We start from the raw sequence: 14,308 nt of genomic DNA on the forward strand, positions 1-14,308 counted from the left end.
GTGGCTTTTGGTCAGTGTTTTCTCACACAACAGAAACCCTAAGACATTCACAGAACCATCCTGCCAGCAGGCCTGCCTGCCACCTTGTTTTCTGAGAGTCTGATATTAGCTTGGAGCTTGCTGACTAGACTAGGCAGCTGGCCAGGGAGTCCCAGCAATCCTCCTGCCTCCAGCTCCTCAGTGATGGGATTATAAGAGCGTGTGGCCAGGCCTGAGCCCTTCCTGTGGGTGCTGGGGACTGAACTCAGGTTCTGCACTTGCAAGGCAAGCAGCTTTACCAACTGAGCCCCAATGGAATACATGTCTAATGCTAGAACTCCGGTTGTGGGAGGCTGGCTGAGTTTTAGAAGCATCATTTCTGTCTTGGATTCCTCAGGGATCTGATCCACTCTGACACTGATGCTTAGGTTATTTTCTGTTCTGTCTTTGCTCTGGGGTCGCATTTCTTGGGAGTCCGTGTGGAAGTGAATTCTTCTGAAACCTAACCTTCCCTGTGTGGGACTCCCCAGTCCTTTTCTGAGAAACTGGTGATATGGGTCCCCACACTTCCTCTCTCTTCCTGCTCCAGCAGCTGACGTGGAACCTTCCTTACATCCTCCTTCAGCCTCAGTCCCACGTTTCCTTTCTACCAGCCCGAGAGGGTCCTGCAAGGTTGGATCCCTGGCTGTCCTCTCTCTGAGCATGGCAGCAAATCTCAGCAGTCGGCTGCGGTGGGCCGGGACTAGTTTTCTAACCTTCAGGAACATGTCTTAACATGCCCAGCCCTGGAACTGGAGAGGTGGGGCTGCTTCATGCAGGGAGGTGGGGACGTGATGGCACACACACACTATTTGCTGTGGGTGCAGGAGGGACAAGGAAGGCGACAGAGACCCCAGATAGCCTAGGGATACCCCACCCTGCAAGCTTGAGATGGCAGCAGACCAGAAGATGGTATGTATCTTGTGACATGTATCGGGTGATGACTGCTTTTGTTTGTGTGTCTGTGTGTGCTTTGGGGTCAGGTATGGTGCATGTGACTTTACCCATTTGTAGGGGCTGAAGGGGTTCTCCAACCATGTGTCTGAGTTCAAGTGCAAGGCTAAGCCTGTTTGTTAGAAAGCCTGAGCTATCCTAGACTTAATAAATATTTGTTGAGTACTTCTGTGGTGCTCTGGGAAGCCAGAAGTTATTTTAAAAATCTCCCCAACGTCAACAGGACAAAGGCCCAGGAGGTCACAGTGCTCAGCAATTCACTCCAGGCTTTATTAAAACTGTGTTCTCCCAAAGTAAACAGGCGGACAATGTCACGTCTATCTGAAAGGCCTAGAGGCCAGAGGGAGTTGAGCAGTTGGACATCCTGTGCTGGCCTGTGACAGCCCAGCCCTGGGAAGACCTGGGTACAGGGAGGAGATGGCACAGGAGCTGGGATGTTTGGGAGAGGTCCTGAGGACCGGTTCCAGCCCTGGCTTCAATCCAGAGCCAGGCTGTTGAGGGGGTTGGAAGGGTGCCCCGTGCCCTTCTCAGACTTCCATCCCCCACCATAGAGGAGAGGCCTGTCCTCCTTAGGTCAGCTAAATCAGAAGAGGAAGATGGGGCATGTCTGGGCAGTGATTTCTAGCATCCAAGAGCCGGAGATGAGAGAAATCACAGCTCCTCCAAAGCAGGATTCGATTCTTTTAACAGATTTCTGTTGAGATTAAAGGCTCCATTCCCTGCCTTTGAATTTTTTCTCTCTGTTCTTTTTGTTTTGAGAGAGGGGTCTGTTTTTGGTTTTGAGGCAGGGTCTTTTGTAATCCAGGCCAGCCTCAGACTTGCTATGGGGTAGCTGGGGATAGCCCTGATGAATTACCAATCCTCCTGCCCCCTGCCACCTGAGGGCTCAGATCACAGGCACATACCCCCCCAGTTAATGCAGTACTGGGGAACTGAACTCAGGGCTTCGTCAACATTAGGTAAGCTCTATTAAGGGAGCTACATCCCCAGATCTATCTGATTGATTGTGATGGAGTCTCAAGCAGCTCAGGCTGATTTTGTAAACCCTGCCTCCCAAGTGCTGGGATTACAGACGTGTCTCACCATGCCCAGCTGAGACGGGGGTCTTGCTAAGTCACCCATGTGGCCAGGTTGGACCATGTAACAAGACTGTCTGAAGAAAACCCCCAACAGCTGTGCAGGATGGGACAGACCTACAGTCCCAATTCTCAGGAAGGAGGTTAAGGCAGGAGAATTGCTTTGAGTTTGAGGCCACCTTGGGCTACACAGCAAGACATTGTCTCAAAAATGCCAAAGCAGAGCAAATAAAACTGATGAGGAAGCAAAACAAAACAAGGCGGGAGGTGGGAGCTGATGACACCTCACCTCTGGACTGTCAGGAGCAGCAGTAGGCATTTCGGAAATGTCCTTTATGGATGTCATATCCATGAACTGTCTGGAACGGAGGGCTATTAGGCATTTTCCTCGTTTTGGATCCACAAATAAGATGCCCAGAAATAAGAGAGCTCTGGGTAGTGCCCCGGAGACCAAGCAGGAGCCATTCCTTGGCTGTGTGGTCTGAATCAGTTCTGGGCCTCTCTGAGCCTTTGTTTCTCCATTGAGGTATATGTTGGCTGTGTGAAAAAAATATCCAGATGCTGGCTTCCACAGAGGCGAGGGGGAGGGCCGCAGTTTTCCCTGGTAACTGGTGCCCCTTTCTGAGAACTGGACCTAGTCTCCTCCCTTTCTGAGGCAGTGGCAGCAAAACTTTGGCATCCTTCACTTCTTTAGACCCAGTTTCCTTATCTCTGAGACGATAAGAGTGTGTTCTGAACCCAAAAATGCTCTGTTGGGGTGTCTGAGAGCCTCAGATGCTTCTGGGAAAGAGGGCCTACCGAGGGAAGAGCTCCGGGAATAGTGGGATTTCTGGGAATTTCAAAGAAAGTCTTGTCATTTTTATTATGTATAGATTTTGTTGTTCTGAGATGGTCTCACCGTGTAGCCCAGGCTGGCCTTGAACCCATCACACTCTTTCTGCCTCAGTCTCCCAAGTGTGAGCATTCTTGTCCTTTGCCATCATAACTCAGCTTGGATATTGATTTATCTATTTATATTTGAAACAGAGTGTCACATATATCTCAGGCTGGCCTCCATTTGGCTAAGTAGCTGTCAACAATGACGCTGAACTCCCAATCCTCCTGTCTTCACCTCCCCAGCGCTGTTATTACAGACGTGAACCCGCATGTCCAGTTTATGAGGTACTGCGGATCCCACCTAGGGCTTCCAGTAAGCTGGGCAAGCACTGTACCTACTGACCCACCTCCCCAGACTCAGGTATTTACTTACTGACATAGTCAGGGACAGACCCGTAAACGCTCAGCCTTAACCCATGTCAATGGCTCCGTTGGTGGGGTACACGACCAGCAAACAGTCAGGTATCGGGGGGAGGGGACGGCGCGCCCTCTTGCCGCGCGCGGGTTCGGGCTGTCTGGAGCCTAGTCAGGCGCGGGCTTAGATTCCCGGAGGGGAGGGCGGGCCAGCGCGTCCCGGGGATGGGTGAAGGAGCGGCTGGTCCTGCCTCCGAGGCGGGCCGGGGCGGGGACCGATGCTATAAGAGGGCTGCTCGAAGCCAACCGCAGCAGTCGAGCGGTGTGAGCTGCAGTATCGTCACATTCAGGGGAATCGGAGCCAGGCGCCGGACACAGAGTCACTGCGATATCGAGACATTAGGAGGTGAGGGCGAAGCGGCAGGGAACAGTGGTTTACCGGGGACAGCTCTGCACTGAATCCCACTTGTCCCCAGAAGTGTTTGTGTGCGGTTGTGTGCAGGGATGGGTGTGTCACTGGTGTGTGTGTCTGTGTGTGCCCGCCAGATAGATTCACAGGTGTGTTCGCGGCAGGTGTATGATGGGTGTGGGTCTGAGCGCGACCGTCGTGGCCATAGCCTTTGTATGTTTTGAGTGTAGCGAGGGTCGGGCTGTGTCGCAAACTCGGCATACAGAATCCGAATTCCAGGACCAGGGATGGCAGTCACCATCCCAGTTCTTGGAGACCCGGCCGGACCTGGCTGACGGGAACCCACTGATCAGAGCTCGCTTCTTGCTGCCAGTGCTTTTAGGGATTCCAGGTGCGGCTCGCCAAAGGCGTGAGAACGTAGCCGGTGTCCCGAGAGAGGCCCGGGGTGGCGGGGACAAGCTGCGGGGAGTCCATCTGTGGTCCGGCACAGAGCGGTTGGTTTTCCGATCCCACGGGTGCCGCCCGGTCCCGGGTCGGTGTGGTCCAGGTGTCCTGCTCCGCAGTAGCCACTACCCCGCTGGGCGCTGAGGTCAGCGCGGGCTGTGTCCTCCGCCCTCGGGAACGTGCCTGGGCACGTCCTGGAGGATAGGCAAGGAGGTGACTCATTGTGACAAGGAGACCCCCGGGCACCGGATTGAGGTCAGAATCGCACCCCAGCTGGGGATGGATCAGTGGTAGCCCAGAAGCCCCCTTCTCTGCCCGGGCACAGCCTGGTCCCTGCCCCTGTCCCCTCCCCCGCGCGGCACAGTGACCTATTTGGCGGGCACAGTATGTTCCCAGGGAACACGGGACACGGGGAGATCCTGGACGCGGTGTCCGGTCCCCGCTCGGTGGCGCGCCCTCGGGGACAGAGAGTTTGGGCGGTCCCTGTCTACACTGCCAGTCCGGGAAGCGCAAAGGGTCCCACCCACCGCACCCACCACGGCGAAGTCCAGTGACCGCGGGGCACGAAAGGAGACCGCATTGCAGAGCAGCGGGGATCCCCGGGGAGACTTGCTAGGTGCCGTATATCAGACTGGCGTCCCCAGACCTAGTCACACCCGGTGTAGGAAGATGACTGGGCCGGGCCAGGCTGAGTGCACCCAGGAGGGCGCATCCATCCCACTTGGAGCCCGTGGGGACGAGGGCCACACTTGCCCTGGTCCTGCGGTATAGACTCGGGCTTTGGTTTGGCATTAGGGGGCGCGCTGGCAGCTTCCTCTCTTCCCATTCCTCTACGTCGCGTTTCAGCGAGGACACTCGAGCGGTTTTTGTTGTCCTCGCCCTCATCTATTTTTATTTTCCAGGGATCTGACTCATCGCGTGCTTTGGGCGTGGAGATCAAGGTGGAGGGGGCCAGAGCTAAGAGTACTTACTTTGCTCTCCCCTCCCCTCCCCTCCCTTCCCTTCTCCTCTCTCTCCTCTCTCGCTCGCTCTCTCGCGCGGGTGTGCGTGCGTGCGTGTGTGTGTGTGTGTGTGTGCGCGCGCGCGCGCTGGTTTCCCAACATAGGCGGGAGTTTAGGAAGCCCGGGCTCATCGTGACGTGTTTTGCGGCTCAGGGTCCCCCTCCTTTCCTCTCCCCTCCTCACCCCAGGGTGACGTGCAGCTCCGGTGCCCATGCAGTTTTGGCGGGCGGGCAGTGCTGGGCAGGAAACTGACTCACCATGCCTGGCTCTGCCTACGCGCCGTCCACAGCGCGCCGTTTCCCGGGAGCACAGCGCCCCCTCCCGGCTGCGGTGGGAGCAGCAAGGCCGGCTGTGCACGGCTGTGCACGGGTCCCAGTGCTACCCGCGCTGCCACCCCCACTGCGGCTTAGAGAGGCCTTCGCTGACTGGATTGTGTTTAGGGAATTAAAATATGGATGATGGCCAGCGAGGGAAGACGTTGCCTTTGCAAAATGAGGGCTTATGAAAGAAGTGGTTTTGAACAGGGTGCGGAGCGGACTTTGTGGGAGGCGTGGACCCGAGAGTCAACGTGGGAAGCGGCCCCTGTAAGAGATTCTGCTCCTAGAAAGAAGCAGGGGACAATGCAGATTCCCGACAGAGAGTTAGCTGGGCCCTTCCTCGTGCCTAAGGAGCACTGAGACTATTGGTGTTCTTTTTCCTTCTCTGGCCCCTATGAGTTGCCCTCTGGGGAAGAGCACAAAACTTGGGCTTGGACTCCGTTTGTCTGAGGAAATAAGCCCTGTTTCAAAAAAATCTCTCTCTCAGGCACGCACTCGCGGCGTGAGACAGGTTTTTACTATATGGCCCCCGGCTGCCCTTGACTCACAGAGGTCCTCCTGCCTCTGGCTGGAGCGTTGGGATTAAAGGTGTGTGCTGTAACAAGGAACCTGACTAATGTTTTCAAAAACTCCCAAGTGATTCAGCTGGATTTCTGTGGTTATGACCCTCAAAATGAGAGGGAGAGACAACGGTTCAATACTAGAACAAATGGAAGTGGGTTCAAACCGCTGCTATGCCACTTGTGAGCCCTGCGACTTTGGGACACATTATTTAACTCCTGAGCCTTGTGGTTAGCACTGCCTAAAAGGAGGTGATAGTGCCGTCTATTAACAATAGGTATAGAGGCTCATGACTGCCATCCCTGGGGGACGACTGTGAGTTCAGGCCAGCTTGGCCTACATAGTGAGCCCTTACCTCAAATAAATCGAAGGGGATGGGGGGAGACAGAAGGGAAAAAGAACTAATGAATACAGCCATTCTTTAGGAGGACTGACCGTCGTAAACCACTTAGAGCGACCTTTGCACTAACAAGGTAAATATTCCCCAAATTCTGCCTGTAGACAGAGGCCATCTGAGGCTCTTTCCACAGTGCCACGGAACCTCTTTCATGGGCGGTGGGCATCTGTCTTGGTCCTGTGTTTTGTTTGTTTGCTTGTTTTTGAGAACAGGGTCTCACTATATAGTCCAGCCTGGTCTTGAACTCAAGGAGATCCTCTTGCCTCTGACTCCCATGTGCTGTAGTCCTGTGTTTTGGGGAGGCACTGCATTTTACTTATATTTTGAAAGAGTCTCTGGCCTACAATGCTGGTCTCATTCCCCCTGTAGTAGCCAAGGTTGACCTTGAACCTCCGCTTCGCCTCTTCCTCCGGAGAGTTATGATTACGGGGTGCGTTGCCACACCCGGTTTTACAGAGAGTGTCTTGTTTGCTAGGCCCAGGTTTTTACCATCCCAGCCCCCGGCCTTTGGGGGCGAGTTTCTTCATCTCTTCTGGCTTCCTACCTTACTTTGATCTGAGTGCCTACCACTCTTCCAGCCCTGGGCAAACTCATCCTGAGGAGCTGAGGGTATATGTGGTGAAAGCCTAGGAAGCTACTGGGTAGACTTTGCAAGCTCAAAGGCTGGAGGGCTGGACGGGTGCCCAGGAGAATCTAGTCCCTCCTCAGGACCGGCATCCCCTAGTATTGGAGTCAAGCCAGAGCAGGCAGGAGTGGCCTGGGTCCCTCAGGTATCTCGGGTATCTCTTGTTCCCTCAACCAAGCCACCTTTGATTTTCTGTGCCTGTAAAACGGGTTCCTTGGGCACAGGCAGCAAGCAGGTCTGGGAGGTGTCTAGACTATAGATTGTACGATCCGCCTGGCAGGATGTGGCTTAGCCTGGGAGAGAGCCCTGGCATCCTTAGGAAAGGCCTCCAGCAGATAGCACCTGCCAACTGCGGTCTGGAGGAGGTGCCCAGGGAGGGGTGAGGAGGCGGCTCTGTCAGAACGGGGTCAGAGAGTCATGTTATCTATCTGTTGCTTCCATTTCCCAGGGTCGCCTACACTAACTTAGCTCCTCCTCATATCTGCTCTCAAATAGAGCCCAGAGATGTTAAGATACATATTTGGGGCCACCTAGCAAAGCCTTTTCTGACCCAGGCAGTCTTCTTTTTTTTTTTTTTTTTTTTTTTTTTTTTTTTTTTGTGTCAAGTTGACCAAACTGGCATCACCTAAGGCAAGGGAACCTCAACTAAGAAGCTGCCTCTANTTTTTCGAGACAGGGTTTCTCTGTGGCTTTGGAGCCTGTCCTGGAACTCGCTATGGTAGACCAGACTGGCCTCGAACTCACAGAGATCCACCTACCTCTGCCTCCCGAGTGCTGGGATTAAAGGCGTGCGCCACCACCGCCTGGCTGGCCCCAGTGTTCTTGCCTCTCTCCCAGTCACCTTGACAGCCACCGGAGCACACTGCCACAGCTACGCTAAAAATCCCAGAGACACCGAGCGCTTTTTTAACTGTGTGCTGAATAGCAGCACCAATGCTGGTTTGTGCGTCTTATCCCAAAGTCCAGGCACTTGGGATTGGCTGGGTGGAATTAGCAGCAGCAGGATAGGGGACTGAGGGCTGGCCCAGCTGCCAGTGGCGTGGGGGGTGGGGTGTGTTTGGGAAACCTTCGTATTTGGGGTGTTCACACCCGTGAAGGACACGTTAGCACAAGACATTGATTTTAGCCGTTAGTAGCCCTGGTGTAAACAGGACGGTGACCCCTACTTCTGCAGTGCATTGGCCTCTGTGGACATCAGCTGTGACCTTGACTTGCAGGGCTGGCTGAACTCAGCGCCCACTTTGGGTCTCTTGGTGAGGCGGGTTCTACTAAGCCGTGGGAAAGCACCTGGGAGGAAAGAGAGGGGTCAGGAAGTTGTGCGGTTCCCACAGTGACCAGGGTCTTCTTGTGTTTCAGCCACAGGCACCAACCACCATGTCCGATCCCAGTGATGTCCGACCGGTCCCACACAGGAGCAAGGTGTGCCGCCGTCTCTTCGGTCCCGTGGACAGCGAGCAGCTAAGCCGCGACTGTGAGGCGCTCATGGCCGGCTGCCTTCAGGAGGCCCGAGAACGGTGGAACTTCGACTTCGTCACCGAGACGCCTCTGGAGGGCAACTACGCCTGGGAGCGTGTTCGGGGCCTAGGGATGCCCAAGTTCTACCTGAGTCCTGGGTCCCGTGGCCGTGATGACCTGGGAGGGGACAAGCGGCCCAGCACCTCCTCTGCCCTGCTGCAGGGGTCAGCTCCGGAGGACCACGTGGCCCTGTCCCTGTCCTGCACTCTGGTGTCTCATGCCCCTGAGCGGCCTGAGGACTCCCCTGGTGGCCCTGGGACGTCTCAGGGCCGAAAACGGAGGCAGACCAGCCTGACAGGTAAGGATGGGTATAGGGAGGAAGAATCCTGCAGGTGGTCTGGGGAGGGGAGGCCCCCTGCCGAGGGTCACTGACTGATGTGGGTGGGTGGGTACTAATACTCCGGGCTCTTGATAACAGTGATGTAGATCAAAGCCTTCGCAGAGAACATTCCAGCCATTCCCCAGCACCAAGCCTTTCTTGTCTTCCTACTGTAGGTGAGGGAACCGGGGCTGAGAGGTGATAAACAGGACACAATAACAACTAAGCTGACAGTCACACGACCCCCGGCATTTTACAGTCACATGACCCAGGCATCTTTGTTGTGACGGGAAGGCTCAGAGGAGGGTGGGGTTTGGCGATAGAGCACTGGCCTAGAACCCACCGGGGAAGCTGGGGGTGTGCCTTGTTCACACCACAGGTTCCTCCCCTGTACTGCCAAATAAGTAAATAAGGGGCGGGGCTAGAGAGATGGCTCAGCAGATCTTGCTGCTCTTGCAGGGGCCCTGAGTTTGATTCACAGCACCCACGTGGCTCACAATCTAACACCCTCAAGCTTTGTGATCTGGGCAGGTGGAGGAGGCCCTCTGACTGTGGGAGGTGCAGTTCTCAGGGCTCCCCCCACCTCCCAGTATGGCCTCCCCTTGGGCTCCGGGGAAGGGTGTCCTTCCCACTCTGCCTCTGACCCGACTTGTTTTTCTCTCTACAGATTTCTATCATTCTAAACGCCGGCTGGTCTTCTGCAAGAGGAAGCCCTAACGTGCCCACAGAGGCCTCACCCTCTTCTGCAGTGGGCCCGGAGGCCCCTTCCCCACCTCTGCCTTAGGCTTTCCTCCACTCTGTGTGTCTTAATTATTATTTGTGTTTTAATTTAAACTTCTGTATATACTCAGCCTGCCCCCTCCCCACCTCCAGCATTAGCATTATTTAAAAGAACTAAAACGGTAGGACGGTCGCCCCTTAGTGCGGGGATTTTTATTATGTAGACTATTATTTAAACCCTCCTCAACCCAAACTCACGTGTTCCCTTTCCTGAAGGGACGGTCGGACTGGCTTCATGCCAGCTGCACCCTCCTCCACCCACCCCCAACCCCGCCTCCATCCCCTGTCTGGGTGATGCTCTCCCTAAATGACCTGGTTCCCTGCCACCTGTCTCAAGAGGGCGATCCTCAGACCCGAATAGCACTTTGAAGGAGGGCCAGCTGAGTGGGACTGTGGGGTTTCCTTGTTACCTCTAAGGCTGGCCAGGGTGACGGTGAAGTGGTCACAGCCTAGAACAGGAATGAGACTTAGCCTGGTTGGGACCCAGCTGTAATGTCCTGACCCTTGATACTCACTCAGACTTGTAAAGACAGGGAATGCCTCCCACTTTGGTCCCCTTTGCTTCCCCTGTGGGTCTCTCTGCCAGTTGCCCCTCTATTTTTGGGGGTTCACCTGGCACTCAGCTGCTCTCCCCTCTCCAGATCCTTGCCCCCTCCCCAATACCCCCAGTAAGCAGGAGGCATCTCTGGGCACCGGTAAGGGAAAGGGGTACACTAAGTAGGGTTCCCTGGTTCTACCTCAGGCAACTCCAGTGATAACCACCTTCCTTGTGGTTCTAGGGTGGCGAGATAGGCCAGGCCCCCCAGAGCAGCAAGCACCCCTGTGGTACCAGTGTGTGGTGGGGACCCTAGTTGCTGAAATCATCAGTGACCTCTCCCGTCTCTTAGAACTTTGAGCAGCAGAAATACAAGGAGCCAATCAAGATGGCGCCTTAAGGGCTAAGCAAGCTAACAGGAGACCAAGAATGGTGACTGACCCTTACCCAGGACTGAATCCCCATGGGTGCCAAAGCACTTACAGAGTCTGACCCCAAACACCCTGTTTCTGTAACATCCTGGTCTGATTGTTTGCCCTTAGCCCCCCACGAAGATGTATTTTGGCCGCCTCCCTGTTTCCACTCAGACTGTCAACCTTCCAAGAGCAGGGACCATGTCCTGCACTGTTCCCAGTCCCACCCCCCACCCCAAAGCAGGTGCTCAATAAATATTTCTTGATGACTTGTGATGATTTGCCATTAGAACATGTAGGGAGGGTTTGCTGTGAGTGTGTGTGTGTGTGTGTGTATGTGTGTGTGGTGTCCGGCTCCGACTTAAGGACACACTCATGCAATCATATATCCCCCCCATGGGAATTGAACCTGCATTCTTTAGCCTGACAGGCAGGAACTCGCTCCGCCCTTGAGCTGTAGCCCTGCCCCTTCGCTTTTCATTTTGAGACAAGGTGAGTAGGGCTTTTTTTCCCATTTGGGTAAAGGAACGTTCTCATCTTCAATTTAATTGTACAGAAATGGTTCTTTCAAGATTTTTGTAAATTACATTTTTGTGTGCACGTGTGCACATACACATGTGCTACAGCAGGCTGTTCTCAAGGGGGTTCTGTATCAAATTCAGCTAGTCAGAATCAGTGGTAAGTATCTTCGCCCACTGAGCTATCTCACTGACCCCAGAAATATTTCAATTTAATTTTTAATAATTTAGCTTCTTATTCCTCAATATTTCATGCATATGTATAATGAACTTTAGTCCTTTTTCACTTCCTATGTTACTAGATAAGTTGCCTAGATGGGGCTTGAACTTGTGGCCTTGCTTCAGCCTCCTGAGGGTTACAGGACTGTTATCAAGTCAGCTGCCTTTAGAATTAAAATAATTTTGTGGGTCAGCAGGGTGTCACTTGAGTGTAACCCCGAGGACCCAGATGATGGAAGGGGTATCTGACTCATGCAGGTTCTTCTGTAGTTGTCTGGCTCCACAGTATATATATGTATATATATGTTCACACACACACATACACATATGTTGGGTAGTTATATGTCAATTTGACACAAGATAAAGTCTTCTGAGAGGAGGGAAACCTCAATTAAGAAAATTGCCCCATAATATCAGGGTATAAGCAGGTCTGTGTGTTTTGTATTTTTCCTTGCTCAGCTTGGTCCTTTTCATTACACATCTTCATAAGAATGGACACCAGTGACCACACGATAGAGTCTATGCTAGGTTTTGGGATTTCCTCTGCCAGTGGAACTAATCCATAGCTCTTCAGTTTAGCTTCAGGTAGATTTTTGGACAAGGGCAAAACCAGCCACATTCTCCACCAAACTATCACAAGAACGGTCTTTAGGCCACATATTAAAATTCCTCTCCTCTGAAACATCTTGAGCCAGACCCCCACTGTTGAAATCACCTCAGCACCACTGTCTTCCATGCTCCCACTAATGTGACCCATTAAACAGCATAAAGCACTCCACTGCTTTCCTAACACAAAGTCCCTGAGTCCACATTCCTCCAAACAAAAACACGATCAGGCCTATCACAGCAGTACCCCAGTCCCTGGTACCAACTTCTGTCTTAGGGTTTCTGTAGCTGTGAAGAGACACCATGACCACAGCAGGTGTTATAAAGGAAAACATTTGCCGGGTGGTCATGGTGCATGCCTGTAATCCCAGCACTTGGGAGGCCGAGGCAAGCAGAGTTCAAGGCCAATATCATCTACAAAGTGAGTTCCAAAACAGCCAGGACTGTTACACACAGAAGCCCTGTCTCCAAAATCCAAAAACCAAACAATACAAAAATCAAAAAACAAAGTAAAACAAATTTAATTGGGGCTGGTTTATAGCTTCTTCATGGCAAGAAGCCTGATGGCATGTAGGCAGCAGACGTGTTGCTGGAGAAGGAACTGAGAGTTTTACATCTTGATCTGTAGGCAGCAGATGCAACTGTGTACCACGCTTGAGCATATAGGAGACCTCAAAGCCCACCCCCACAATGACACACTTCCCCCAACAAGGCCACACCTACTCCAACAAGGCCACACCTCCTAATTGTGCCATTCCCTGTGGGTCGAGCACTCAAACGCATGAGTTTATGGGGGCCATACCTATTCAACTACCACACAGTCGTTGTGGGTGGTGCCATCCCTGGACTGGTGGTGCTGGTTCTATAAGAAAGCAGGTTGAACAAGCCATGGGAGGCAAGCCAGTAAGCAATACCCCTCCATGGCCTATGCATCAGCTCCTGTCGCCAGGTTCCTGTCCATGTGAGTTCCTGCCCTGATGAACAGTTCAGTAGAAGTTTAAGCTGATAGACTCTTTTCCTCCCCAACTTGCTTTTGGTTTTGGTGTTTCGTCACAGCAATACAGACCCTAACTAGAACAAAATAAATATAAAAATATTGAATATAATTTGGTTTTTCTACTTATTTTATGTGTATATCTGTATACCATGGATGTTGCCAGCAGAGGTCAGAAGAGGGTGTCAGATCCCCTTGTACCTGCAGTTTAGATGGCTGTGCACTGCCATGTGGGTGCTGAGAACCAAACACAGGTCCTTTGCAAGAACAAGTGCTTTTAACCATTGAGCCATCTCTTCAGCTCCTCTTGTATTTTGAGACGGGGTCGCTGGTTTCCAATCAGCCACTATAATCAAGGCTGTCCTTGTACTCTGAGCCTCCTGCCTAGCTGTCTTAGGTGTTTTTTTATTTTTTTTTTTCATTTCAACTAACCTTTATGGTTATAACCTCTACTTCACAGATGAAAAAAATAGAAAACAAAAAACCCCACAGCAACAAACTGAAGTCCCAGCATGAGGTCTCGCCCCTAGGGAGTGTCAGAGCCCTGATATCCACCATGAGGTCTGCAGGTCACACAGCCTGCTTGTTACCCCTAAAAGGAGAAGTGGTGACCCTTCCAAGGAGGGACTCATGGGGACCAACTGTGCCACTCTGAAATCTTTGATGTAACTCATGGTTTCTCAATATTCCGGAAAAGGCTGCCAGATGCTATCTGGTCCCTTCCCCTCAGGGCTTGCCACCCACCCAAGCTTCTGTTAGACATATTTTGGAACTGACAGCTGGAGGCAGGGACCCTGGGAGCTCTCTCTGCTGCACCCCAGAATGACCGTGTCTGCGTCAGGGCTTACCAGACTGTGACGTGAAGTCAAGCAGTTATGAGGAAGCGAAACTGTGCCTGGAAGCCGCGCTAGCTGCAGGGTGGTCTCAGGGCCTCTTGTCTTGATTTATCAATCCCATTCTGTAAGATTTGATTCCCAAATCCAGCAACACTGGACTTGAAAACATTTATTATTAGTATTTGTTGGTTTTAATTTTTATTGCCTGGTTTGCATGAGGCCTTCTACCTCATGGGAGGAGAGAACTGACTCCTGCAAGTTGTCCTCTGACCTTCACATGTGAGCTGTGGCATAACACACACCTACACATACACACACACACCTACACATACACACACACCTACACACACACACCTACACATACACACACACACCTACACACACACACCTATACTTACACACCTACTTACACACAGAGACACACCTACACACAGAGACACACCTACACACATGTATACATCTATACCTACACACACACCTACACACACACACCTACACCTACACACACCTACACATCCACCCCCACACACCTACACCTGTA

The 14,308-nt window shown here is 52.6% G+C and overlaps 1 protein-coding gene across 2 annotated transcripts; it reads left to right on the forward strand.

Annotated features, from left to right (window-relative positions):
- The first annotated feature begins 768 nt into the window (after window positions 1–768).
- On the forward strand, window positions 769–10,868 carry Cdkn1a (cyclin dependent kinase inhibitor 1A). Of its 2 annotated transcripts, none has more exons than XM_050142950.1 (3): window positions 769–930; window positions 8,389–8,845; window positions 9,534–10,868. In XM_050142950.1, exons 1-3 carry the CDS (start codon window positions 910–912, stop codon window positions 9,581–9,583), a joined length of 528 nt encoding a protein of 175 aa, XP_049998907.1. In that variant the 5' UTR covers window positions 769–909; the 3' UTR covers window positions 9,584–10,868. The 2 variants fall into 2 exon arrangements, with proteins under 2 accessions (XP_049998907.1, XP_049998915.1); XM_050142958.1 differs by lacking the exon at window positions 769–930 and adding an exon at window positions 3,552–3,684.
- The last annotated feature ends 3,440 nt before the right edge of the window (window positions 10,869–14,308 follow it).

The sequence above is a fragment of the Alexandromys fortis genome, unplaced genomic scaffold (assembly GCF_014885135.2).
Source record: "Alexandromys fortis isolate MF-2015 unplaced genomic scaffold, M_Fortis_MF-2015_v1.1 scaffold_9, whole genome shotgun sequence".
NCBI lineage: Eukaryota > Metazoa > Chordata > Mammalia > Rodentia > Cricetidae > Alexandromys > Alexandromys fortis.